Below are 25,045 nucleotides of genomic sequence, written 5' to 3'. Positions count from 1 at the left end.
AATTTCCTGCATTGTTGAAGTCAGCCCCAGCTGCCATGGAGTAAGAGGCAGGATACACTGCCTGTAGGGCTGTCACAGAGAGACAGACAGCCATTCACACCTGTAGGTAATTTAGAGCCACCAGTTAACCTAATCCTACAAACTGCATGTCTTTGAACTGGGTGAGGAAGCCAGAGCACAGACAACTTGACGTAGGAAGGCCCCGGCCAGATGGTGGATTTGAGCCCAGTACCTTCTTACTGTGAGGCAACAGCGCTAACCACCTTTACAGTTCAGACAAGAGTGAGGTCATTATATTTGGCCCTAAAACCTTAGAAATATGGCACTTAGGCATTTGCTTCACTTATCAGACCCGGAGGCTACATCACTTCTTTTTATATGCAGTCTGGTCCAATCACTGGACCGCAGCGTGCTTTTACTGTGCGTGAGTGTGTCTTTATTGAAGACAGAATTTCTCCTCTTCATAAAAGTCCAGTTGATATTTCAAATCATCTGGTGTATTATTACAGGTGAGGCCAATTATAGCTCATCTACCCACTGTTGGAAAAATGTCACTCAATATAACTACATCTTAGGTAAAGGTCAGCTGTCAGTAACTAAACCAGAGGTCTCAAACAAAAGGCCCAGGGACCAGAATCAGCCCGTATAAGAGTCCAATCCGGCCCTCTGCACGTGCGCACATCTTTGGAAAATGCAAACAAGGGCATAAATTTTAGTGTTTTAACTCAATTACAGTATTTCTTACAGTGCTGATAGATTTTTTTTTTCCCATTCTGGTAATAGAGCAGCATTTTTGTGAAGTTGGAATTGCACTTCTTTTTCTTTTCTTACAATATCTCAGTGTAATTTGATTTCGTTAAACTTCTTTACGCTGACTGAAAGGGGAGTTTCACTGTTCCGGCCCACTTAAGATCACAGTGAGCTGTATGTAAAACAAGTTTAACATCACCACTCTTAAAAAAATCATGCAGCTCGTTTTTCGTTAATTCGCTCCAAAGAGTTTGGAAATATAACAAAAATATCCGCAAAGCTGCACCAGGAAAATAACAAAAACACCGGTTGTGATTGGAATCGAATCAAAGCTGCATTCACCCTGCTGAATCTCCCACAAAGTCCATAAAAGAATTCCTCATTTTAATAAGCTTTAAGTCATTAATGACATGTGCTTCAAACGCACGTTTCAGCCTGAACACCATCTGCTTGTGACTCCAAACATGTTTGCACATGTCTCAATCTCTCATAAATATTAGAGAAGATAAGAGCCATTTCATATAATGTGGGTTTTTCTTCTTAGAAGCTTAAAGCGCGTCACTCTTAAAAACCTTCGGCCAATTAGAAGTGATTTCTTACTGTGAGATGCTTGATAAATAAAGGCCCTGCTCTGATAAGAGGAGTGCCAGATCAACTCGTCAGAGCTTTTTGGTCTCTGTTGGTGTCCTGTGATTCCAGCCTCAGTTTAAAAAAAGCCTCATTTATAGATCAGAAAAGAAAGAAGCAGTGAGAAGAACTCACAAAGGGCCTTATTCAACCAAACATGAAACATGAGCTTAAATCTGAGTACATGTTCGTGGCAACAAATCCACACACACACACACACGCACAAATACGGCACTGCTGTCAGGTCACAGATATGCATGAGAATATCAGTGTCTGATATGGGTGCTTTTAATAATTCAGAACAAAGCTGGGGTCGTATCTTAGATGTGTTATGAGGCTATTGTCCTCAGGGAGACGCAGAGGGACAGATGCAGCTTTGGAGCAGTGAGAAGGCTTTCAGCATTGTGGGGGGAAATCAATGCTCTGAGTAGTGACTAATAAACCCCTCCTCAGTGGTCTAATACTGGGGTGGTTATTATATCGCAGAGGGCAATGCAGCATCGAGGGACTATTATTACTGTACAAATGGAGTGTGTTCACATTCAGCTGAGGCAGAGGTCAGGGGCTGAGTACTTGTCCGTGCACACTCTGTCACAGATGATGAAATTAATAAAAAAAAATGTGCAGGGTTGCACTCGGCTGTTGACAACGTGTGCACAAAAGCAAGCACAAACAAATCATCAGTGTTGTTGCAGCGTCTGTTCGGGAAAAAGTAATCCTCAGACACTGGGACATGTAATATCCTTTATTACGTCCTTCCTGTCTGGAAGATGAAAAGTAAACCTTTTTGTCTTCCAGAGGAATGAAAGCATCGAGGTGCTGCTAATCAAAATGACTTGACTAACTGTGAGCACCTCTGTAAAAGAAGTTTTGGAAGTTTGCGGGTCTAAAGCATTCAGGTGTGTGTTAACATAAGCTTATGCTTCTTCCTGCTCCTTTTTGAACATGAACTTTATTTGGAGTTGTGGTTGCTCGTTTTCCTTTTGTTTTGCTTTGTTCATTTGTCTCTTTTAATTCTATTTTGTTGTACTTTTTCAACATGTTCAAAATAAAGATTCAATCAAATCAAATCAAAACACAACACCACAGGATTCCCAGTGGAGGTTGCAGCAAATTCACCCCAAGGTCAGACCATACAATGCTGAGAGACAACAAAAGCTACAGGCCTCAGTGAACATGTTAGATGCTAAGGTCATGACAGTACAATTCAAAAAAGTATGGCTAGTTTGGAAGGGTTCTCTCTAAAATGATGTCATTTGGAAAGACAAGACTTAAATGGAGCCGTTTGGCCCCAAAGCACAGCATTGTCAGTAGTTAAAGCCAAAGAACATATCAGCACAAACACCTCATATAAGCTGTGAAGCACTGAGGTGGAGAGCTGATGATCTGGGCACCTTTACAGCCACTGAGTCGACCATGAACTCCTCTGTATCCCACAGCGATCCACAGTCGAAGTTGAGGCAATCTTTCCTGACAGTTTTGTCCAAATTGTGTAAAGTAACAGGACAATGGGCCCAAACACAGCATGGAATCTACAACAGAACAGTCTTGATATGTGCTCAATCATCCAGGTAAGGAAATCCCCCCCAAAAATGAACAGAATCAACTTTTTGGGTACAAAAGAACAGCTCAAAAAGAAAATCAAGGAGTTGCAATGGTCCAAAGTCCAGATGTCAACCCGAATGAAATGCTGTGGTTGGCCCTTTAGAGAGCTGCGCATAAACAAAAGTAAACCTCAGAGAACTAAACTGCATACGGTCCTGTGAAAACTGCACACGACTCTATTTGGGTTTTCAACTGCAGATGGATGACATATTAAAGAAAAACCCAACGTTTCCTTCTTTCCACTTCCACTCAAAAAGGTCAAGGATCACTGAAAATGTCATATCATTTTCAGTGGATTTGATACTGATCCACAGCCATTTCATTTCTTCCGTGGTGCCTTTGGGGACCCACCCCACATTTCAAAATGTTTTAAGACTGAACTTTGCTTAGCTTAATGAGCAGAAGTCGGGATGCATTCCTCTGGAAGAAATTTGTGAGGAATTTCTTGTGTTAGCCCACATCTGTGGCTCCAACTTTAGACTCGCCTATTTTGTGGTACGTTTTGGATCACGGCGTATTGGCATTGGCATTGTTTCTCCCAAGCCTGTAGGGAGGAGTCAGCACCTCGTGTAACTGGAAAAGTAGAACCTCGGTATAACAAAGCTATCAGATCTTCTTCATAGGAGGCTTTTCGAAATAATTTGTCACCATTTTGTGCGCTCGCTTGAGGTCCAGGATGAGCTGCCTGGCCTCTGTTGGGTTTTGGTTTGTGCTTCAGGCTCTGGTGGAGGCCTTCTTCTATGTTTCTAGTTGGTGCCCACTGCATTTTGGTCTTTGCTGTAGGTTGTGGCCACTCTGGAATTCTGGGTTCATCACCACTGTGTGTTTTGGTGTTGAGTCTGGTGATTTGGGAGGCCTTGGTGGGAGTGGAACCACCATACTGCCAGTTTCTAGTTCCTTATCTGTCCTTGCTTGAGTTTCTGGTATGTGGATCTCATTGTGTTGCATTTTGCCCTCTGTGATAGTAGATAGTTCAACCATCATGGTTGTCGGAGGCGTTAGCATTGGTTGACATTTCAGTTTGCTGCCTCTTTCACCTACCGGATTGCGAGAACTGTCAACACTTTCCTACTTATATCCAGTTTTTCCTAATAGCCTCACACATTTTTTCTCTTTTAGTACATGTCATTTGCTTAGTCTGTCATGTACTGTATGCTTTTCCCTGTTGCACTTGCAGGTGAAGATTTGAAAACAGAACTGGTCCATGTGAGGCAAATCATCACGTTCTTTAGAGCAAAATTAAAAAGGAAACAAAAATAAAGGCACAGAGATGCAGTTACCATCAAATATGAGTTTATTTTTTTTATAAATCATTCTTACAAAATTGGAATTTATTCTATTTAATCTGTGACCTCTATAAAAGTCTTCTCTTAATTACAAGGTAGGAGGGAGGAGAAGGCATCAGGACAGCTGGGCTTGACCAAGTCCTTACAGATCAACAGACACTACTGCTGATTGCTCGCATAATACAGTCAATCACTGATAAATAATCAGAAACAGGAAGTGGTCATGCGTTGTCGCCTTAGCAACAGTGTCCGAACACAACAATGAAAATGGGGCGTCAAAACAAGAGAATGGAAACTGTGACTCATCCAGTGTATGAAGGCAGGGATATGAGTCCTCCGCACATGGTGCTATTGCTGCCCGTCTACTGGAAATAACAAGTCTGGGACAGACAGTGCTCAGCATGTCAGGAACTCGCATGTTGATAAAAAGGCACAAATCAAATCGAGAGCAGACCAGTTTCCAGCGCACACGCCAACCGCCTGGCACGTTTTGGGTAAACCTTCTTCCATCTGTGTTGAAGCTCAAGATGATAACTTGCATAATGTTTCCCTGATCAAATGACGGAGGCATTTTAAGGGGATACGAAGTTTAGTTGCTGTTTCTTTTCCGAGGGCCTCGACTCACATCCATCACACTCTGAGCTCTGGAATTGAAAGACTGTAGATACACTTCCGTTTCTGTTTTGCGAGCTACGACTTGAGCCCCAAGCTGCGACAAAGACAATTTAAACCACTGTGTCACAGCCTCAGACGCATTACTGTAATGCATGAGGGGAAGATGTTGCGGCAGAATGTGAAAATGTTTCCATCTGGTGCAGGAGAGAGAGGGCTGGGGGGCCCCAGCTGCTTATTATTTTCCACGTGTCAGTTGGCGTAGTCTTTATTGGGACTTTACAATTTCACTCCCGCAGAGAGCCAAGATGGAGCGGCCCAATCCAATTCTGGATCACTGGTGTATGCAATCTTTTCCAGGAGTTAAAACTCCACTACGGCGACTCTGGAAATGTTATCTCACTTGGGGAGCTCTGTATTAGAAAGTGTGTGATAGATGCTTCCCCTGGAAAACCGATGCAGAGTGCGACATAATACGAGCTGTATATCGGCATCTGTGTGGATTAATGTGCACAGCGTGTAGAAAATAAACTGAATAAATACCACTTACTCCCCTCAGCGATCGGTCTCAATGTTCTCGCCGCGTCATCTCAAATCGTACACAGTCTTGTTTTTATTCCTTTTCAAAAAATAAATATGTCTATGTACAGTGCTGAGACCAGGGATTTGAAATAGGTGGTGGGTTGTTTTTTTTAGTGTGTGTGGATTATCTGCAAAGCTGGGGAATGTGGTTGTCTTGAGACGATCAACAACAGTAACTCTGACAATCAGACATAAAAGGCTTGATATGGATTGAAACAATATGATTCTTTTGAAGATGAAATAGAGGCCAGATGCAGACCGTGCGAGGAGCATGAGTTTCCCAGAATCGCAACGTATCGATGTTGTTACACTGACGACGAATCTCCCGGGAAACGACTCCAAGTTTCAAAGTTTCAGAGTACAAGCACAAACAGCGATATTCAAAACAGTGACATGATTGGGGCAAAAAAAAAAACGAACAAAAAAACCAAAACAACACAAGTTAGTCCTGCTGGGTTTGATATGACTCGCGGAGACAGAGCAGCTCTGCTATAGTAGCATTTGGATATGGCACTTCAAAGCACGTCTGTCCCCTTTGTTGAAACAGCGACGGCTTTACGATACATTTTACATCAACTCTTTGTCAAGCGAAAATAAAAACAAAGTGTGAAGAAAGAAAAAAAAATGAATCTAAAGCAGCCACTGAATGTGTGACACTGATGTTGACGATGTCAGTGACAGCTAACTGATTAACACGCTGAGCAGCTTTGGCTGAGACATTATGCTGAATGCCTGTCTGACAGAAAAGGCCACTAAAAGCATGCTGCTTTCATTCAAGTGTCTGCAAACTAAATGTGTGACTGGACCGCCTGTGCTCCCGCCTGCACGCTGCATGCAGACCTAATGACAGCATATAGCAGCTCAGCTATGAGCCAGCCACCTTTATTTTTTCCTTCCCCTGACAGCCTGTCTTTAAAAATGATCAATTAAAGGTCAAGATATCTAGTTATTTAAGCATTTTGATCTGGTTGTCCGATACCAATAAGATCATTTAAGGTGCAAAAAAGTGTCAGCCGTAGAAAAGACACCGAGCGTGGCCACCGTCTCTCACACACACACACACTGATGCAGGTAGTGTGTGCCAAGGGGGAAAAAGCTGTCATCCCAAGGATCGCATTAGACAGCAGGTCGTGTTTGCCAGTCACTGTTTTCGCAAACGCTATGCTCCATAATGTTCGGTGTTTCATCAACAGCGTGTCCCCTGGGAATAAAACAGCACTTCAAACGAAATACCTAATTGAAGCCTAAACGTATCTCTGCCTGACAAATGGAGGAGAAAACCTTTTGTCAATTTAATGGCTCCGAGGTCCTTGGATATGTCACGGGGGGGTGGGAAAAAAATAAAAATAATCAGGGCGCCAGGAGAGACACATAAAAGTGGCGATTACAATATTTCAACACAAGAGCATCTCAAACGGATGTAGGCAACGTGATGTGCAATAAACAACTTTAAAGGCAAACCCTGATGTCAGAATGGCACTGATGCGCTCAGCGTTAAAAATCTGTCCTCTGAAATGATGCTGGTCACCAAAGACCTGCTATGCCCCCCCCCCCCACAGTAAGGTTGGTGCTCAGAGACCATGCAGGAAGAGGGGTGGGAGGGAGAGAGAAGAGGGGGAGGAGAAAAAAAAAGTTTGGGTTAGAATGCAACGTTCTGCTCCATTTCATCCAGAAATGTTCATTTCGCTCATTCCAACGGAGGGAAAATGTACTCCGCTCGGGCTTATGGTTGGATGAGCCAACTTTTCAAGGGTCTGCACACACAACACACACACGGACAAGAGGGAGAGCAGAGAGTCTGAAGGGAGGGAGGGGATAAAAGATGATGAAAGTAAGTGGGGAAAAAAGATGAGAAAAGTACAACTGCTGTGGCGAGTACGAGAGGAAAATGGGACATGAAATGAGATGTTTTCCTAACTTATCTTTGTGATAACACGGGAGCAGATAGACCATTATAAAAGCCAGATCAACTCATAAAGGAAGGAGCCAAGGGTAGGAGACGCGGGGTGTTTGTCAACTGCTGAGAATATTAGGAAGTAATGGCTGCTAAAAAAAAAAAGGACAGATTGGACAATGTTTGTTTTTTAACTTGAGGCAACAAAATATTCATGGGTTTACAAAGCAGGAGTTTGGTAATGAGTCCAGTATTATGTCCTGATCCAGAGTAGGGAAGGTTGCTTGGGACAGCAGGTTGGGTTGCCAGGTTTGAGATCACAAACACCTTCCTGTCTTCTACCATCGCCCCGCACATGTGCCGAAAGAGCAGGAAAGACGATGTCGTCCTCGTCCGTGTCATACAAAAAATATTCTATCCAAGAGTTCTTGTCGTCAGTAGTGCGTGCTGCGTGTTTGCACATGTGTGAAACACAGTACTGTTTGGTAAGCCCGTCAGTTTGTGTACTCTCTTTGCTTTTTTCACACCCAAACGGCCTACGCTCGTTTCCCGTTTATCCCTTTCCTCATCGAGTCTTTCCAGCAGCGGCGCTCTGGTCATTGGCAATGTGCTGAGTGGAAGACAGACCTGTGTCTCTCCCTGTCCATCCCCCTGTACTCTGATGACTCCTAATCTCCACAGAGTCTCTTTCCCCCTGCGTAGGGTCTCCCCCGAGGGGGCGGCGGTCTTGTCAGAGCCTCTCGATGTCCCTGTATTTCTTGCGGAGGATAGAGACCTGGTCCTTAAACAGGACGGGGTCCAGTCTCATCTGGGAATGGACCAGTGGCATGGCGCCAAACCAGCTGGCGAACTTGTTCATGCAGGTCTGCCGCTGGGCGAAGTGGTCTGGGTCAGCCCAGCGAGAAGCCCTTGAAGACTGGAGGGAATGGAGAAGAGGAGGAAAAACAAAAAGAAGAAAAGTTAGAGTTTTCAATAACAGATGCAGATCCTGGGGGAAGATGAAAAAACGAATTACAAGTCGACTGTGTTTTGGAACAAAATCCAGTTTTGCAGATCTTTATAAAATATCAGTGGTAGCGTCTTAAAAGAGCCTCAGATGCTTTTCCTTAGTTTCTGTCATATGTATCCTGTTACAGCAGTGAATAATTATATTAAACATGGCCACATTTTCAAATAATGAGCTCAGAATACGTTCGGGTAATCCCTGTGAGCCAAAAGCATAGACGTCAAACTCCTCTAAATCCTATAAATGTGGAATATTTTAACTGTAAATCATTCCAAGCAAAGACAAAGTATGGAAATGACCGCAGTAGGACCCCTTTAAAACAATATTTTGCAAGTGTGCAAGAGTTTATGAGACCAAATCTATGATGTATGAGTGAGGCAGAGAAAGAAGGAACTACTTTACTTTTTCATTTTGCCACAGTTCATGTCATATGCATGAGCATGACCGAGGAGGGCTGCATTTCTCTTATGTCTGCATTATTCCATTATAGCAAGCATGGCGAATAAAGCCGGGATAATAATCTCATGTGGACATGCACATGTTATATTTATACTATGCAGTGCTTGAAATGATCGGAGCCTTGAATTCCTCTTCTTAATGGTTGGCTGTAGCTCAGGAGGGAGAGCAGGTCATTGCTAATCGGGAAGTTTGTAGTGTAATCCCTGGCTGCTCCAGTCTGCTTCCCAAAGTGTCCTTGGGAAAGCCACTGAGTGTGAATGTTAGATTCACACTCAGTAGAAAAAAAGTGAATGTGTGTCAACGGATGAATGAAACATGTTTTATAAAAGGGCTTCAAGTGCTCCAGCAGAGTAGGAAAGCACAATATGTCAACCGGTCCATTTAGTAATGACGCATTTTTTGTCACCGGTATCCAGGCGGACTCCTGTATTTTTACATAAACCCTCCTGATAATAACAGGAAATAACAATAATACATAATAATACAATGAATTGCATTTATATAGCGCTTTTCGAGACCCTCAAAGCACTTTACAATTCATTCACTCTCACATTCACACACTGGTGGAGGCAAGCTGACAGAAGAGAGGCTGCCATATCGCGCCATCGGCCCCTCTGGCCATCAGTAGGCGGTAGGTGAAGTGTCTTGCCCAAGGACACAACGACTAAGACAGACAGAGCTGGGGATCAAACCGGCAACCTTCCGGTTACAAGATGAGCTTCCCACCCAAATTTTTTGATTGACCGCTAAAAGAGTAAAAAGCTAACTGGGGTAGCCGTGGCTCAGGAAGTAGCGTGGTTGGCCACCAGTCGGAAGGTTGGCGGGTCAGATCCTCATTTGCTGGGGTTTGAATATGTGAAGGTTAAGTATCTGTTCATAACTGACTAAATACTCCAATACTGAAACTCTTATGTTATGCTAGTTTCAATCCACTTTTCAGTCAGCGTATTCGGACCACGATCATTAACAAGCAGGGATTTTAGACGTATACTAAACAAAAAGAAGCTCTTTGACTCAATCGTGGTCAAACTTTCATCGTAGTAACAAGAGAAAGCCATCACTGAACGATGGCTGATGTCAACTTCTCTCAATAAATCGTCAGCTCCGCCATATTTGACAGGCCGGAGCCCGATGAGAAAGCGTGACGCAAGGCTTCGGGACCGACACGACTCCTTTCCCTGCTTTTGTCTGTGTGCCGTTATGACTTGCCCTGTTTTTTTTTCTTTGTTTTTTTCCGTGGCCCATACCAGAGGATTTTTAAAGAGAATAATTCATGCTGTTCATAAAGCAGCACGGCTTCGCTCCAGCTGAAAGGCCATGACACACTCATGAAGGGAAGAAAACAACACTGGCTTCAGCATGAATCACGGCTCATGAAAAGAAGGACAAATTCAAAGAGGTCCGTATAATAAGGCTGCTCTGTATCCAGCATTGTAAATTGTTACGGGCTCAGTCACATCCAGTAATGAGATGCAAACCAGTTTTCTCGACCGGCCGTTATCCTCTTCTTTTTAAAAGAACCCCAACGCTAATAAGCTCTCCAAGTGCAACAAAGAGATGGATCTAAGCATTATAAGTATTCATACTTCCACATGTGGTGTGGTGTAGTGGTCACAGCTGCTGCCCTCTTACCTGTCCCATCATGGTCTCCTTGTACTGTTTCTTCTGTGTGACCTTGATGGGCGGCAGCTTGGTGACAGCAGAGACCAGGAAGTTCATCAGGATGTCCTCACAGTTGGCTAACTGGTCCACCATGCTCTTCAGGCTGGTGGGCAAGTAGTTGGTGTACAGGAAGTGATAATACCTGAGAGGACAGGAAGAAGAGTATTTAGAGGCTCCCAGATTGAAACCAGTGGCACTTAAATCCTTAATAGTCTTAATTCTACTGAAGCTCTTATTTTGAAAGTAATGCTTTAAAAACTTCTAAATAAACAGTGTTAGAGCTTCAAAGGTTTAAAGCCGGTTGTGCTGACAGCTTAAATTAAATATAAAAAGTGAATATTTCACATTAAAGGCCACACCATCGCTGTTAAAGCTCTTGGATGGATTGAACGAGTGACTTATTGAAAGTGATTAAGCGTTCGGCTGCGGTGATTGGCTGACTTAAGCTTAATGGACTGCTCCCATCACAGCTGAGTGAAGCCATATTGAAGCTGACAGGACTGTAGTCGAACTAAACGCGGGAACTATCGAGGGCTGCGCGGCAGACAAATTGACATTTTTTGGGGATAAAACATACTCCGTGTCAAAACACTGGTTTCCCGAGGCTGTGCCACACTGAACATCACATCTACTTTCATAATCTACAGATCACCGCATCAAAGCGCCGCATCAAAAGAAAGACAACCGAACACTGGAGAGCAGAGCGGAGAACAGCGAGCCTCGTGTAACGGAAGGAGAACGGAGCAGGAGTGAGGAGAATCAAAGGACATGGCGCTAAACAGCTGCTTGAGAAGGGAGGCTTTAGTTTAACAGCCTGAAGTGCACCTGTGATAGATGGCAGCCCCAGTCAGGACCATCGAATAGTCGTTGGTCCATTTGGAGGTGTAGCCCCAGCGCTCCTTGTTGCTGTCCCAGAAGTGGCTGCGGGCGGGGTAACCGACGATTCGCTCTGGAAAACTCTGCCAGACAGTGAAGGCAAAGTCCACCTAGACAGAGATTAAAACATTAAAAAATCAGAACATTAATCATTTCTAATAACAAACTCTAATTTTGTACCCTCTGGACACCTTTGTGGCAAAAATGTACACATTTTTTTTCTTCTTTTTAATCAACTTCAGCTGATCAAAATGAAAAGCTACTGTTCAGCACTTTTCATATACAATAACCCCCACTATAGAGAAACTGTGCAAAAAAAAGCACGACAGCCTGGTACTGTAAAAAGCTGCTTTTGCTTTGGTATTTTTGGGGGAGAGAAGGATAAATAAGGGGGAATTTTCACAGCTCAGCAGATGTTTTCCAGCTTCTCGGGATGCACCGATCCAATGTCTGGATCAGATTGTAATCCAGTTCCAAGGGTCAATCTTTTCAGTCTTGTTCTTTGTTGTTCTACATCTTCTAGATCATTAGTGGAGTAAAGCAAATCCAGCATGGACGCCAAGGAGGTCGACGTCAAGGTCACACCAAATCAGTAAAAACTTTATGGATCTTGACCTCAATTGTTAGCGCCCAAGGTCAAAGTTGACCCTAAATCTTTTAACTTATGTTGGTCCAGTTTCTTGTTATTTACCAATAAATAGCAAATCAGTCAATTTGTATTCTTGGATATCAGCAAAACAATATTTCAATGGCGTCAGAACGGTCCTCTATCAGTAAAAAAAAGGTTGGATAAGTGCATCCCTAATATTCACACACCATTAACGTCATTATAAACCCTTGTTGGAATGAGCTGTGTTAAATATTTTCTTACAAAAGACAAATAAAGTGAAGTTGTTGTTTTCATTAATCAAAGGTGTAAAAAACGTATCTATTTACGGTGTGTTGTGTGAGGGAAAAAAAGATAAAGAGGAAATGAAAGAGACTACAATGAAACCCAACAAAGGAACAACACGTTCAAAACACACTCGAGTGAAAATACAACTGAGGCAAAGCCTCATGAAACACAAAGCAGTCTTTCCTAAGCAGCTGCTTGTAGCAAACGACTGCAGCGACGATCAAAGCGCTCAATCAAATAATTAGACAAAAACATCAGAAAGGTCTCAGCGGCTCCTCAAACAGCCTGCTCTGCATTACACCGCACATCACTATACTACGCTGTGAGGCTGCTTATGTTGTTGAATATTAAAAAAGAAGAGAAAAAATTTAAAATCCACCATAAAACAGTATCTATCTGCTCTTCCTGCCAAAATTTGTACATATGAAAAAGCCCTGAAGGAAAATAATGACTTTCTTCTGCTCCTGCCTGCAGTTCAAAATAAAAGAGATGGAAGCTGAAGGATGTTACAATCACAAGGAAAATATTTCACCGACTTTCATAATTCTGCCTACTTTCCGACTGAACCGGGAGTCATATTCAAAGGAGTGAGTATCATTGTTAAAGACAGCTCTCGTCGTCGCCATCTTCACTTAAGGGTGGAGAGAGTCGGATAAAAATGAGAAAACAAAGACGCCGGGGCCAGAAACTGCACTTTGAATCATTTGTTTAAAAGGAGTGGGTGGATGGGGAGATTACCGGTTTTTACCCTTCATTTTTTTTCCCCCTTTTCTCAAGTTTCCTGGCATCGACATTCCCTGAGCTCAGAAACTTTGAGAAGTGTTTGCTCTCGTGATCCAACCGTCTTCCTGGGAGTAACGCAGGTTGATTCAGTTGTCGGGGATGGATTTTCCCTTCTGTCTTGCCATCTTGATCTGCCACATAAACTCATTTCTTTCTGCTATGTTCTGGCTTCCCATGATGCCGCGCCAAAACGTATCCCCAGGAAAAGAAAAAAAAAGAAAAACAGGAACAGCCCCGCCAGCATGTGGAACAAAAATGCCCATAACAGTGCTGCCGTCGAATAGGGGATAGGAGAGGTAGAGCCAAAAACAGGAGGTGGGCGATAGGAAGAAAAGGAGAGGGAAGGAAAAAGAGGCAGAAAAGCGCACGAGAAGAGAGAAAAGCAAGCAAGGCCTCGGGAATGAAAGTTAGACTTTAAAAGATTAAAGAACCAGGCCACAAATTTTGGGGGGCCAACCTGAAAGCAGCAGGGACAAACAGAAAGAAGCTAAAAGCTAAAAAAAGGAAATGCAATAAGGGAGTGTCGAACTTTACAACTCAAGTGGAGGAGACGGCGATACAAAGGAGAGTCGCTGTGTTTATTAGAGGATACCTCAGTGGTGGACAAAACTGTGTCTTCATCCAGGCTGAGGACAGCGTCGGTCACAATGATCTCGTAGGGCAAAAAGCGGCTGCTCATCACCTGCAGGGGGAGACACAGAGCACAGAGGGTTAAAAATCAGTGGACTGACATAAGCTGGGATCCCATCTTCAAACTACACTAATAGCAAATCTAGATCCGAGCACAGCGGGAAATAATAAAGTAAACCTCTCTGACATTCATGCTCTTATTAAACAGCACTCGTGCAGACAAGAGTTTTAATCAAACTTGACTGAACAAGACGTTTTCAATTTTGAGATAATGCATTTCAGGGAATTGTTGCACTTTAAAGACAAAATCACGTGAGCTGGTTTCTGCTGCTTTTTTGGCGCTGACGGTATGAGAAAACTTAAACACGGCATAACCGAGTTGTCTTTTTTTCCCTTGCCAGGCAAACTGCAGCTTTAGGGTCACCTCCCAGGATCAAAACTTTCATTTACAAACGGAGAACCGCCTGCACAGTCTGTAAACCTGCTGTAACTGGTTTTCTTTGGCACTTTGGGGAAGCAATTTTCATAAACAATGAGATAATATCCCCCTTTTTACATCGGTATGACAACCCCCCTTTTATGTTGGTGTGTTACGGCGTTTAGCTGGAATTGTGTTTCCGTCTGCCTGATCAAAGCGAGTTCACTGTTCACTCTCCTTTTAGCTGTTTGTTAGATTTATATCAACTCCTGGCAGAAATGTGTCTCTCTTTAGCTCCTACATGCTCCGTTATTCACCGACTAACAGACAGACAATTTGCATTTTTGTCCGTTTTATCTCGCTGAAAATGGCTGCAGTGAGAGTGTCGAGTCTGAATTAAAATTGTTAAATCAAGGCAAGAGTCCCCCCCCACCCCCCACCCCCCCACCCCCGAAAATTGAGCTGAAAGATGCTAAGGAGTGCTCAGTGGAGCTGAGAACAAAACATAAACGGAGAGCTTAAAACAAGAGACACATTTTAGAATAACAACTCCGTTTGCTCCTGAAGTCTACCACATTCATTTTTAACAATTCCTCATAATTTCATGAGATTCAGAGCTGACAACAAACAGCTGCTTATTTACACACAGAGTGTACAGGTGGAGGTGTATTCCTGCCCACCCGATCAATACACGTTCACTATTCATTCTCTGTTTAGCTGATTGTTAGATTACTCCCGGCAGATGCTGCTTTGTTGTTTCACCAGCTAGCTGCTTACTGACAGATAAAGCTGGCAGCTATTTGCTTGGTTTGTGCTACCAACCTCAGTAACAAGCATCAGACTAAAGTTGATGATTAGAGGTTTTACTGTAGCAGAAAATGGCTTCAAAGTGAGACTGCACATGTTGACACTAAAGTAAAACAGTCAAATTGAGGCTAGTAACTCCCAAATCTGCTGAAAGTTGCTAAAAAGCTGAAAGTAGAGCTCATGAAAATCACATGCAAGTAGTTATTATTCTAAAAATAGCACTTATAGCTGCTGTATAGCTCAGTCACAGGATGGCCACCTCCTTGGGACTAGAAAAACACCTAAATAAATAAATTGGTGCCTGCCTGATGATTGCTTTAAACTTTCTTGCTTTTGCAACTGTGTTTGCAACATCCTCTAGGCCTGGCTGACCACGTTTGATTGCAAGGCCACTGCACAGGTCACCTGGTGGGAAACTTGTCTGATGGCAAATAACTGCCAACACGTTGCACTCAAACAGAATCAGTCTGTGCTGATGTTAAAGCAACGATGTATCTCTTTGCAATAGGGGACTGAACTGGTTGCCAACTGGTTGGATTCTGGTTATATTCTTACATGCAATTAAGGCTGCTGAGGGCTTATGTCATTATGGAGTTAACTTGATATCCTGCAGCATCTACGTCACTATTTGTGGAGGAATTTCTGAAGTGCTGTTGCAAATCTGGTGGGTTCTGGCTGGAGTCTGAGAGGAAGTAATAAATGTGAATTTCTTGCATGTAGATGGAAAAAGATTTGCAATTGCTGCCGATTTATCCCAGATATATCACAGTTAAGTTAATCACCTAACTACCACAAAAAGATTGCACTTAATTGCCAACTTTACGTCCGTCTTACTGCCATGTGATCATCATCAAGTCAGCAAGTGATCACATCTTTGAAGTCAACTACTTCCAGGGCAACAACATCCCAAGTTTATCACAAACAGTCGCAATCATTTTGCTCGTGGTGCAACCTCCAGTCATTGTTTCCCCTCGTGTACCTGGAGCACTGCAGACGAGCCCACCCGCTCTGAATCGCTACCCACGGCTCACTAGACCCCAGTGCTAAATGCAGAGTTTCACCTTGAGATAAATCTAGGAATAAAAATTCCTTTTTGCTCTCAATATCTGCCACATGCATTTTTAATGATCCCTCACAAATTCATGAGATTCAGAGGAGACAACAAGCCATGACATCAACAAATAGCGGTGGCACAGCGAATGAGAGAAAAGCCAATATCCTACGCTTTACTGCAGGCTGCACCCTGTCGTTTGCTACAGAGATAGAGTGCTGATACTAGTTTCCATTACTGCTGCAGGGTCGACTCGCTCTTTTAAATCAATAAAAACACACAAATGTAGTCAGACACCTAGTGTGAGTCATGTGTCTTACATGTGGCCCAAATTTACTTTATCTCAGCCGCTGTTGAAAACACAATATGTATATTTAACAGTGGATGAAACCCAACTGTATAATTCATGACGGTCCTTGAATATTTACTGGAGGCAGAGAGAGTGTTCGTGGATGGGGGTTTGGTGGGTGGATGGAAAGATCAACATCTTGAGGATATTTAGACTTGTTTGGTCTTTGGCTGTGATGAAAGGCATTCGGATGAGAAAACAGCGGTTTCTCGGTGACAAAGAGCGTGCGTGTCGTAATCTGGATGTGCGCTCGAACTCGAACCGCCTCCCACGCAATTAGAAAACTGCAGAGAAACGCACAGCTTCAATGCGCGCGGACATATCGAGATACACGTCCCATATATGTAAACACTCTCACGCACCGTTGTTTAGTTATTCAGCACGGCTCTGAAGGTCAGGCCTCTCTGAGGATTCTTGTTCTTTTAAAGCACCGCCTGCACAGAAAAGCCATTACATTTACATTTAAGAGTGGTCAAAGCTGACCTCGTTTCCCTGTAAACACCTGCCATTGTCTGCCTGCCGAGCGTCACTGCTGACCTCACTCTCAACAGGTCTTTATCACTTCTGCAGGCGAAGGGCACCAAAAACAAATAAATAAATAAATCAACCAAATCGCTCCCAAAAATTCTGGTTTTGCAGTCGAGCTGCGGAAAGCCTCTTATCTACTGTAGTGCTCCAGCTCCTGATAACTTTTATTGTACAAGCAGTGTGACCAAGCAGTTTGTCCTGCAAACAAAAGGAAAGACACGAGTTCCTCAAACACTTAAATCAGAACTGATTTGCACAGCGTGCAGACTTCACTTGTCTGCCAGGTCCTTTAGATAACAGGAGGAAAGCACGTGACCAGTTTTACTGGATGACTCAAGGGACTTTTTGAAAATCTTTAAATTCAGCTGATTATTAGGTGAAACACAAACGTTTTAATACAAGAAGGAAAACACTTGATCTCAAATTAAAAAGCCTAAAGGAGTATAAAATAAGATTTCAGTCCTTTATGTGCAAATATATGTAAATTAAAAATTGTTTTACTATGTAAATGTTCATATTAATTAAGTTAAGTCCAATATCTGTTTTAAAAAGTGAAGACCTAATATATGCTCTTTATTTGAATTTGTTTTAATTTGACATGCAGGTGTGCTGTAATGAAAAGATTACAAGTCTGTGGTTGAACTCTTGATGTCTTGACTTAAATTTCATGAGTTAATTTTTATGAGTGTAGAGAAAAATAATGTTAATGACCTCATTTTCAGGCTAAGGGGAATCTAAATTGTTAACAAACTGCTCTAAAACCGCAGACACAGGCAGATGTAGCATCTGGTTATGACAGGTGGAATACCTTAAACCTGCTTATTATATGCAGACAGGAAAGCAGAGTGTGTGGGAAGGACATGCAGGAAATGCTCAGAGCCTGTTGCATATGGGCCGCCTGCTAAACCAGGTGAGCTAGAGCAACGCCCTTCCTGGTAGGTTTAGGGTCTTTTGTCAGTCGTGGACCCTTTTACAGTCAAAGACAATGAGCAGAGTTTCTTCTGATGTACTTCTTTGGGATTCAGGAGTTGCTACGCTGTGAGCTTGCAGGAAAATCAACCCCTTGCTAAATTTCATAACAATAAGATGAAGCCAATATTACCTTGAACCAGAAACAGCCCAGGAACCAAAGCACATCATCTGTCAAGCACGGTGGAGGTAGTGTTATTGCATAGACGTGTATGGCTGCCAGCAGGACTGGACCACTTTATTGATAATGTGACTGCTGATAGAAGCAGCGGGATGAACTGAGCTACACTCTCTGCTCAGCTTCAGCCGAACACTGCAGAACTGAGCAGACAACGCTTCACACTGCAAATGGATCACAACCCAAAGCAAACTCCAAAAGCAACCCAAGAGTTTCTCAAGGCAAAGATATTCTTTGCTTTTTCAGTCATTTGACCTCAGAGCATGTTTTTCAGTTATTAAACACCAAACTGGAGGCAGAGAGACCCAAAACACGCAGCAACTGAAGGTGGCTGCAGTAGAGGCCTGGCAGAACATCTCATGGGAATAAACACAGCATTTGTGTTTATTCCCATGGGAATGCGAACTGAGATTCTTTAAATTCTTATAATGCTTCACATGTTGCTCACACAGCAATTCTAAAATTCATCACACTCCCGCTCACACGGTGGAGCCCGACAGAGATGGGAACGGCCTGTCCGGCCAAGTGCCGCGGTGTTCCCGTCTTCCCGAAAATACTCCAGCGGCGGCAACAAGAGCGGATGAAAATTTCAGCTGTCGCTCACATTCGAACGGGGTGGAAGAGCCGAGGTGCGTGAGTGACAGCGAAAGATGAAAAAACGCTGGAGAGAAAATGAGAAGAAAGATGAGAAGCGGTACCCTCCCTCTCATTTCATTGTCGTCATTACTGCCATGATGTCCTGCGGGCATAAAGCGAGAAACAAAACAACCCCGTCTCTCCGTCCCCCCCACTACTTGTTTTCCCACCAGAAAGACACATAGAGGATACCAGAAAAGACCAAAAAGAGGTGAAAGACCAGGGATAGGAGACAGGAGGTGAGGAAGTGACAGTGAGACAAGCAGCGAATACTGAAAGAGACGAAAAGAGACAAAGAGAGGATGAGAAGCTGATGTTTCCAGGCCCCAGATGGTTTGTAATGTTAGAAGTGAGACATATTAGCCTGGGGCTTCCTGCTTCTCTCCAGGAATGTGAGCTCTTGCAGCAGGAATCTGCCTGCAGCACTTCACCTCCTCTCTAAAGGACAGCAGCAGAGGAGAGAGACGTAGGGAACGTCGGAAGGGAGGACCACCAGTGCATGTAAACCATATCAAGTGCCGCCGGGATCCTCACACGGCCTAAACCAACAGTCACAAACCAGATTTTGTTGGCCGCCGTGAGAAGACAACAGAGGGAGGGAAAGACAGGATGTGGTTGAAGGATAAAATCTGTATTATTCTGTGTTTTTTTCCGCGCTGTCGACAAATCCCTCAAACAAACCAAAACCAACAATGCAACCACATGTCTGTTACTAAGAGCCAAGCTTTCAAATGAAGGCATACACCCTAAAAAAAAAATACAATACCAAATCCATAATTTAATATTATTAAAGGAAAAAAGCAATTTCCTGAAACAGCTGGGCACTGGACTTGTTTGGAACGGTTCGGAACGGCTCGCATTAATAACTATTCAAGGCTCTGGTGGGTATTTGCAGCAGCAGGAGTGTGTGGGATTATCGCAGCGGCCGTGTTCACTTTAATGCCAAAACATGCCATCCAGTGCATTAGTGTGATTCACTGACGTGTTTATATAATGCCGCCGATAGAAGAATAAATACAAAGCTGAAGAAGGATCGACTCATTTGTTTTATTTCTCTTGGACTTAACTTTTAACTACCGACACTGCATGAGGAGGAGGCGCTGGGCGAAGCGCTAAGAAAGGGGGGGAAAAAGAAACGCAGTCCTTGTTTTCCTGGGTGTTACACTTAGTTTGTGCAGCACCTATCCACAGTTTTCATTAAACTGCAATGGAAACTGCACACTGTGCATCCTGTAATTTTCTTCTTCGGGGCTTCAGACTTTAAATTATCTTCACCTTATCAAGTGCTGACCCACGGGCCCTCATGTGTAAACAGAAAAAGCTGCCAGTAAGCAAAATTTTCTCTCTTCCCCTTTTCTTCAGATGGAAAAGCATTTCCAGTGAGTTTTGGTAAGCTGATTTGTTCAGCTTTAGGAGGCTTGTGCTTGTCTTGCATGGTGTTTAACAGGAGTTTAATTGCCCACAACAGAATAAGAAGTGGAAAGTTACAACAGTTTGTTTGGACTCATTTAATAGAGAAATACTGCGGACTCGACAGCCACTCTATTAGGTACAACTGCTCATTTTGTGCAATCACATGGCAGGAAATTAATTCTCTTGGACATGTAGGTGAGGTCAAGGTGAGCATCAGAATGGGGAAAAGGTGATTTAATTGACTCTGAATGTGGCATAGTTGTTGGCACTGGTTGGGCTGGTCTGTTTCGGAAACTGCTCATCCACTGGGATTATCCCACAAAAGCATCTCTGGCGCTAAAAAGAAAAGAAATTTCCACTAATCTGTAGGAAACGCCTTGTTGATGTCAGAGGTCAGAGGAAAATGGCCAGACTGCTTCAAGCTGATAAGAAGAAAACTCAAATAATCACTCACTACAGCCAAGGTATGCAGAAGAGCATCTCTGAAAACACAACACGTTGAACCTTCGTGTCAGCTAAAAACAGGAACCCAACGCCACAGTTCACACGGGGTCACCAAAACTGCACAACACAAGATTTGAACAATGTCTCCGTTTCTACGGCAACCTCAAATAGTGAGATCAGAATTAGACGCAGATAACATTAAAGCCTGGATCCATCCTGGTTATGTAATGGTGTGGGATTTTCTTGGTACATTTTCCGCTGTTTGGTCTCCGCCCATCCTTTGTGTACCATCTTCAGATAGCTGCTTTCAGCAGGATAACTCACCATGTCACAAAGCTCAAAATGACCTCAAACTGGTTTCTTAACCACACCAATCAGCTCAATGCACTCAAATAAGCTCCAAGCCCAGATCAAAGTCTAATTGATGTGGTGCAAGAGGAGATTCACATCGTTTACGCTCAACAAATGTCTGAGGAATGTCTGCGGCACCGGCAGGAATTGGGGCAGAAGAAGGTCCACGTTATTAGGCTGTACCTAATAAAGTGGTTCATTTTTTGAGGGGAAAAATTGGATCTGCTAAAACTGCTAGATTTCTTTTCTGCAGAAAAACAACATGCCACAATTCATCCACGCATACGCAAATAAGTGAGAAGACGTAAAAACCACAAAAGGAAGCGAATTTGGCGATTCTTCCAACCACGACTCATGACGTCAATATTTCTACACTCCTGGTAACATCCGGGACAACAAGCGAGAAAAGAAGGTGGGAGAAAGAGATGCAGAGATAGACAGAAGCAAAAGCAAGATAAAAGAAAGAGTAATGACAAAAACAGCGGATGTGTGAGTGAGGGAAGGAATGGAGCAGAGATGGGATAAGGGGGGAAAGTGGCAGGGAAAAGGCGAGAGGGATGAAAAACACTCTCTCTCTCGCTCGCGCTCTGTGGGGTGGAGGAACACAGCTTGGCTCGCCACGGTAAACACATAAAACGCCACAACCACAACAAACCACAGGCTGCCTGGCGCACGCACATAAACACACACAACAGCAGTGCGCTAAGCCCGTTCTGCTCGCTTTTCACAAGCAACACAGCTACACGCAGAGGCTTCCCACTGTGATTGACAGCTTGGGAGAAACCACTCAGAGCCACGGGGAGAGGTAAACCATAAACCCAGCCTACCGCTGAGTGACTGACACTGATGTGAAAGCCACTTTCCCTGATTGGCAGTTGAAGTTAAGTCCTCAGATGAAGAAGGGGAAAGGAGGGCTCCGGGTGAGTCTGATGTCCAGGAATACAGCCGAGCAACAGATCCCGCTTACCCTAACCCTCTCAAAACACACCTCAAAGACGCTCTTTGAAAAAGAAACAATTCAAATGTCAAACTGCGTGTCCGAGTTTGACCTTTGACTCGTACAATTAGAGGTCAGAGGGAGGTTAAGGTAAACATAGCAATGCTTTTCACGGGACAGTACCTTCAGCATAAAAGCCTAATGCGGATGTCATAATAAATGCCACTGAGGCATGCTCTGGGTCTCGCTGGAGGGTTTACTTAAAAACCAGGAAAAACATGCATTTTATGACACCGCCAGTCATAACAGAGGGAAAAATATCTCTAAGCTGACATGCTGAGAAAATTGACGCCCACTCGAAAACATAGCTTTTATGCACATTACCCATCGTGGAAAGCTTTTTCTTACCGTCTGTGTGGAAACATTTTCGAAGAGAAGATTTCAGAATTAAACAAATTTGTCACTTCTAACGGCGTGTCAATTTAAGGGAACTGAGCTGTTGATTTATTTAACCGATTAAATAGAATCTTTTATATTTTATTTAGGCGATTATTCTTCTTTCAAGAAAAATATCAGAGGCAAGGGTTTGTTTCTTTTCATGGTTTCATATAAGTGTTTTTACAGGCAGTTGTCCCCATTTTCTAATCACCATCTCTATACCTCAATCTATCACGAAAACACCATTTTCAGTTTCAGTCATATACTGTATATAAATGATGGACACATCCAATGAGAACTCCTGAGGAGGATGTTGATCTGACTGAGAAATCGAGGACACTGCCTTCTAGTTATTTTCTTGAAATTTTGACTTATTAACTTGAAGTTTTGAGAGAAGTAACTCGAAATTTCGAGCTAGCACTGCCAATCAGCAATCTACGTGAATAACGTCTCTTTCTTGTTACCCAGAAGGTTATGGCGCAGAGGGATGTACAAATTGACGCTTTCGAGAGTAGGTTTGCTGATAGTAACGCCATGTGATTCAGCTAACAGCACAAGGATTTCATCATTTGTGAAGCCACATTGAACATACTCAGCAATCTGTGCGTTCATGAATGACTGTAATACTGGTAGCTTAGCTGTAGCATTTGTAGCTGAGGGCTTCAGCTTCTGGGTAACAAGGAAATGACGTCATTCATGTAGATTGCTGATTGGCAGCGCTAACTCGAAATTTTGAGTTAATAGATCGAATTTTCGAGTTAATAAGTCGAAATTTTGAGAAAATAACTCAAAATTTTGAGTTATGGATCTTTTTTTGTGTGGCAAAAACGGGCTTCCATACATTTCTGATGAGGCTTCAGTGAACTGTAGCTGGATTGAATTAAGGGCCAGTTGCATCTCTTGGGTCCTGCGTCAGGTCTTTTATAGTTTCTTCTTCTTTTGTTCTCCATTTGTGCACTTTCCTCAAATCTTTTCAGGACACCCTGCATGCAGTGCAGAGATATGCCAAGTTTTTGGCTAATATCTCTTTGGGAATCACCTCAGTGGTGCAAAAATGGAACGATTTATGCCTGTCAAAACGGCGCGTGTTATTTTTCAATGGTATAACTAAAGAAACTGGACAAATAACGTGTTATTGTGACAGGTTACAAGTAACAAAGTGGCTAAAGATACAATTTAAGACAGGCTCTTTGCTAGGTTGTCTGTTATGTGTGGACACAATGCTGGTTTATCCATTGTGCTAAGTGCCGTGTTTATGCTTGACCGGTTAATGTTAATGCTTACCAAACAAAGAAAATGGTCAGGTACAGAGACTGGACTGAAAAAGCAGCAAATGTTCAAAGAAAGACTAGAGGACTATTGCTCAAGAGCACTTTTAAAAATTACAATCACTAAAAACCAGAGATTAAGAACCCAAACTCATCAGGGAAATGTTTACTGAGATCATATAATCACATATAAAATGAGTGGTTGAGCATGTCCTCATACATTTGTATCCAATCTGATTTAAAGCTGCAACCAGAGGTGTTGCCCCCTGTTGGCTGCTAAAAAGAATACAGATTTACATACTCAGGCTCCATCTTTTATAAATAGCCTATATTTACAGTCCTAAAAAGTTTTAAATGGATGAACGATGAAGAAACGTAAATGCTCTAAGTGCATTTGTGTTGCAGATTATGGCTCAATTGTTACTCTGCAATGATTTTGTCACTTTCTTTAGCTAATTGGATATTTGGTTCCGATCAAAGTAGAGCTGCCTGTGCACTTAGCCATTATTACCACCTTATCATTCCAATACACAATATGCATTAGCCTTTCAGGCCTTCTGTTTTCAGTGTATATTATTCTCATTACTGAGCTTTAATTAAAACCACACAAACTGTCCTCTAATGGAATCATTGCGACACAAATCGAAACTCATTAACTCCCCGAAACTCTCAGACTGAATAAAATGTCTGAAGATTCAGTAGCTTTACAGAGAATATATGTGTAAGACGAGCTAGGTAATTAGAAATGATCGGGATCACGGCTTTGAGGTAACCGAGAGGCCGAGCGCGCGCGGCTCACCTTATTCTCTCCCTCTATCACGATGACGGGCACTGAGGTGGCGGGCCAGCGGTGCTTTGCGGGGAGAGGCTTGTCACAGTTCCACAGGACGATGATCTGAAAGAGAGAACAAACAAAGGAAGTTTTATTTGTGCGCTGAATCTAATTCAGCTCCTCAAACCCAAACAAAATGAACTGGCCTAAGCAGGCGACATTTATGTGCTCCGCAGCCAGCAAATGTCACCTTATTACAAGCTGATTAAACGTTTAAGAGACAAAAGGGCAGCTGAAGTGATAAAATATTTCCAATTATGTCCCCAGCGTGCTTTTTACATTTCGGTCTGTAGCCGATCTCGTTGCATTATCAGGTTGTCCTTCTTAATGCTACATCCCTGTGATGCTCCACCTCCCTTTAGATGATGTTTTCAGATTAAAAAGTCATGTTCCCAGCCACAGTCACATCATGTTTTATATGACCTGCAGGTCAGCCGATTCGCTGCACGACGACGGCGGGCCTCATTAATATTTGATGAAAAATACACACACACCCAAATATGACACGATCCTAGCTGACCTTACACACACATTTACACACACAGTTACATCCCTATATCTCGAACCATTCTTCTCATGCATCTTAAATTTGATGTGGAATAATGTGGCGACACAAGCTCGCTAAACTCCTCTAGCTGGACGTGGCGTGCCTGTCAAACTTTGGATGGCGCCGTGGAACTGCGGTAAGCCAAACATGGTTATGTTACTCTGGACTTAAAGACTTTGGAAGGTTTTCTCTGCATTTCAAAACAGCAAATG

The 25,045-nt window shown here is 43.1% G+C and overlaps 1 protein-coding gene across 1 annotated transcript in view; it reads right to left on the bottom strand.

Annotated features, from left to right (window-relative positions):
* Positions 1-7,270: 7,270 nt before the first annotated feature.
* The window catches only part of ext1b (exostosin glycosyltransferase 1b), a 128,239-nt gene continuing 110,464 nt past the window's right edge, over positions 7,271-25,045 (bottom strand). Inside the window, exons 8-12 of the mRNA XM_005748661.1 lie at positions 24,254-24,349; positions 13,630-13,719; positions 11,309-11,469; positions 10,454-10,625; positions 7,271-8,272 (exon numbers count right to left, since the gene is read on the bottom strand). Coding sequence (XP_005748718.1) covers positions 8,087-8,272; positions 10,454-10,625; positions 11,309-11,469; positions 13,630-13,719; positions 24,254-24,349 — 705 coding nt within the window. The 3' untranslated portion in view covers positions 7,271-8,086. The remainder of the gene's footprint in view (positions 8,273-10,453; positions 10,626-11,308; positions 11,470-13,629; positions 13,720-24,253; positions 24,350-25,045) is intronic.

Source organism: Pundamilia nyererei, unplaced genomic scaffold (genome assembly GCF_000239375.1).
Source record: "Pundamilia nyererei isolate P.nyererei 1_Seehausen unplaced genomic scaffold, PunNye1.0 scaffold00226, whole genome shotgun sequence".
Taxonomy (NCBI): domain Eukaryota; kingdom Metazoa; phylum Chordata; class Actinopteri; order Cichliformes; family Cichlidae; genus Pundamilia; species Pundamilia nyererei.
The sequence above is the reverse complement of the archived record's forward strand: the minus strand, read 5'-3'. Positions and strand labels throughout refer to the sequence as shown.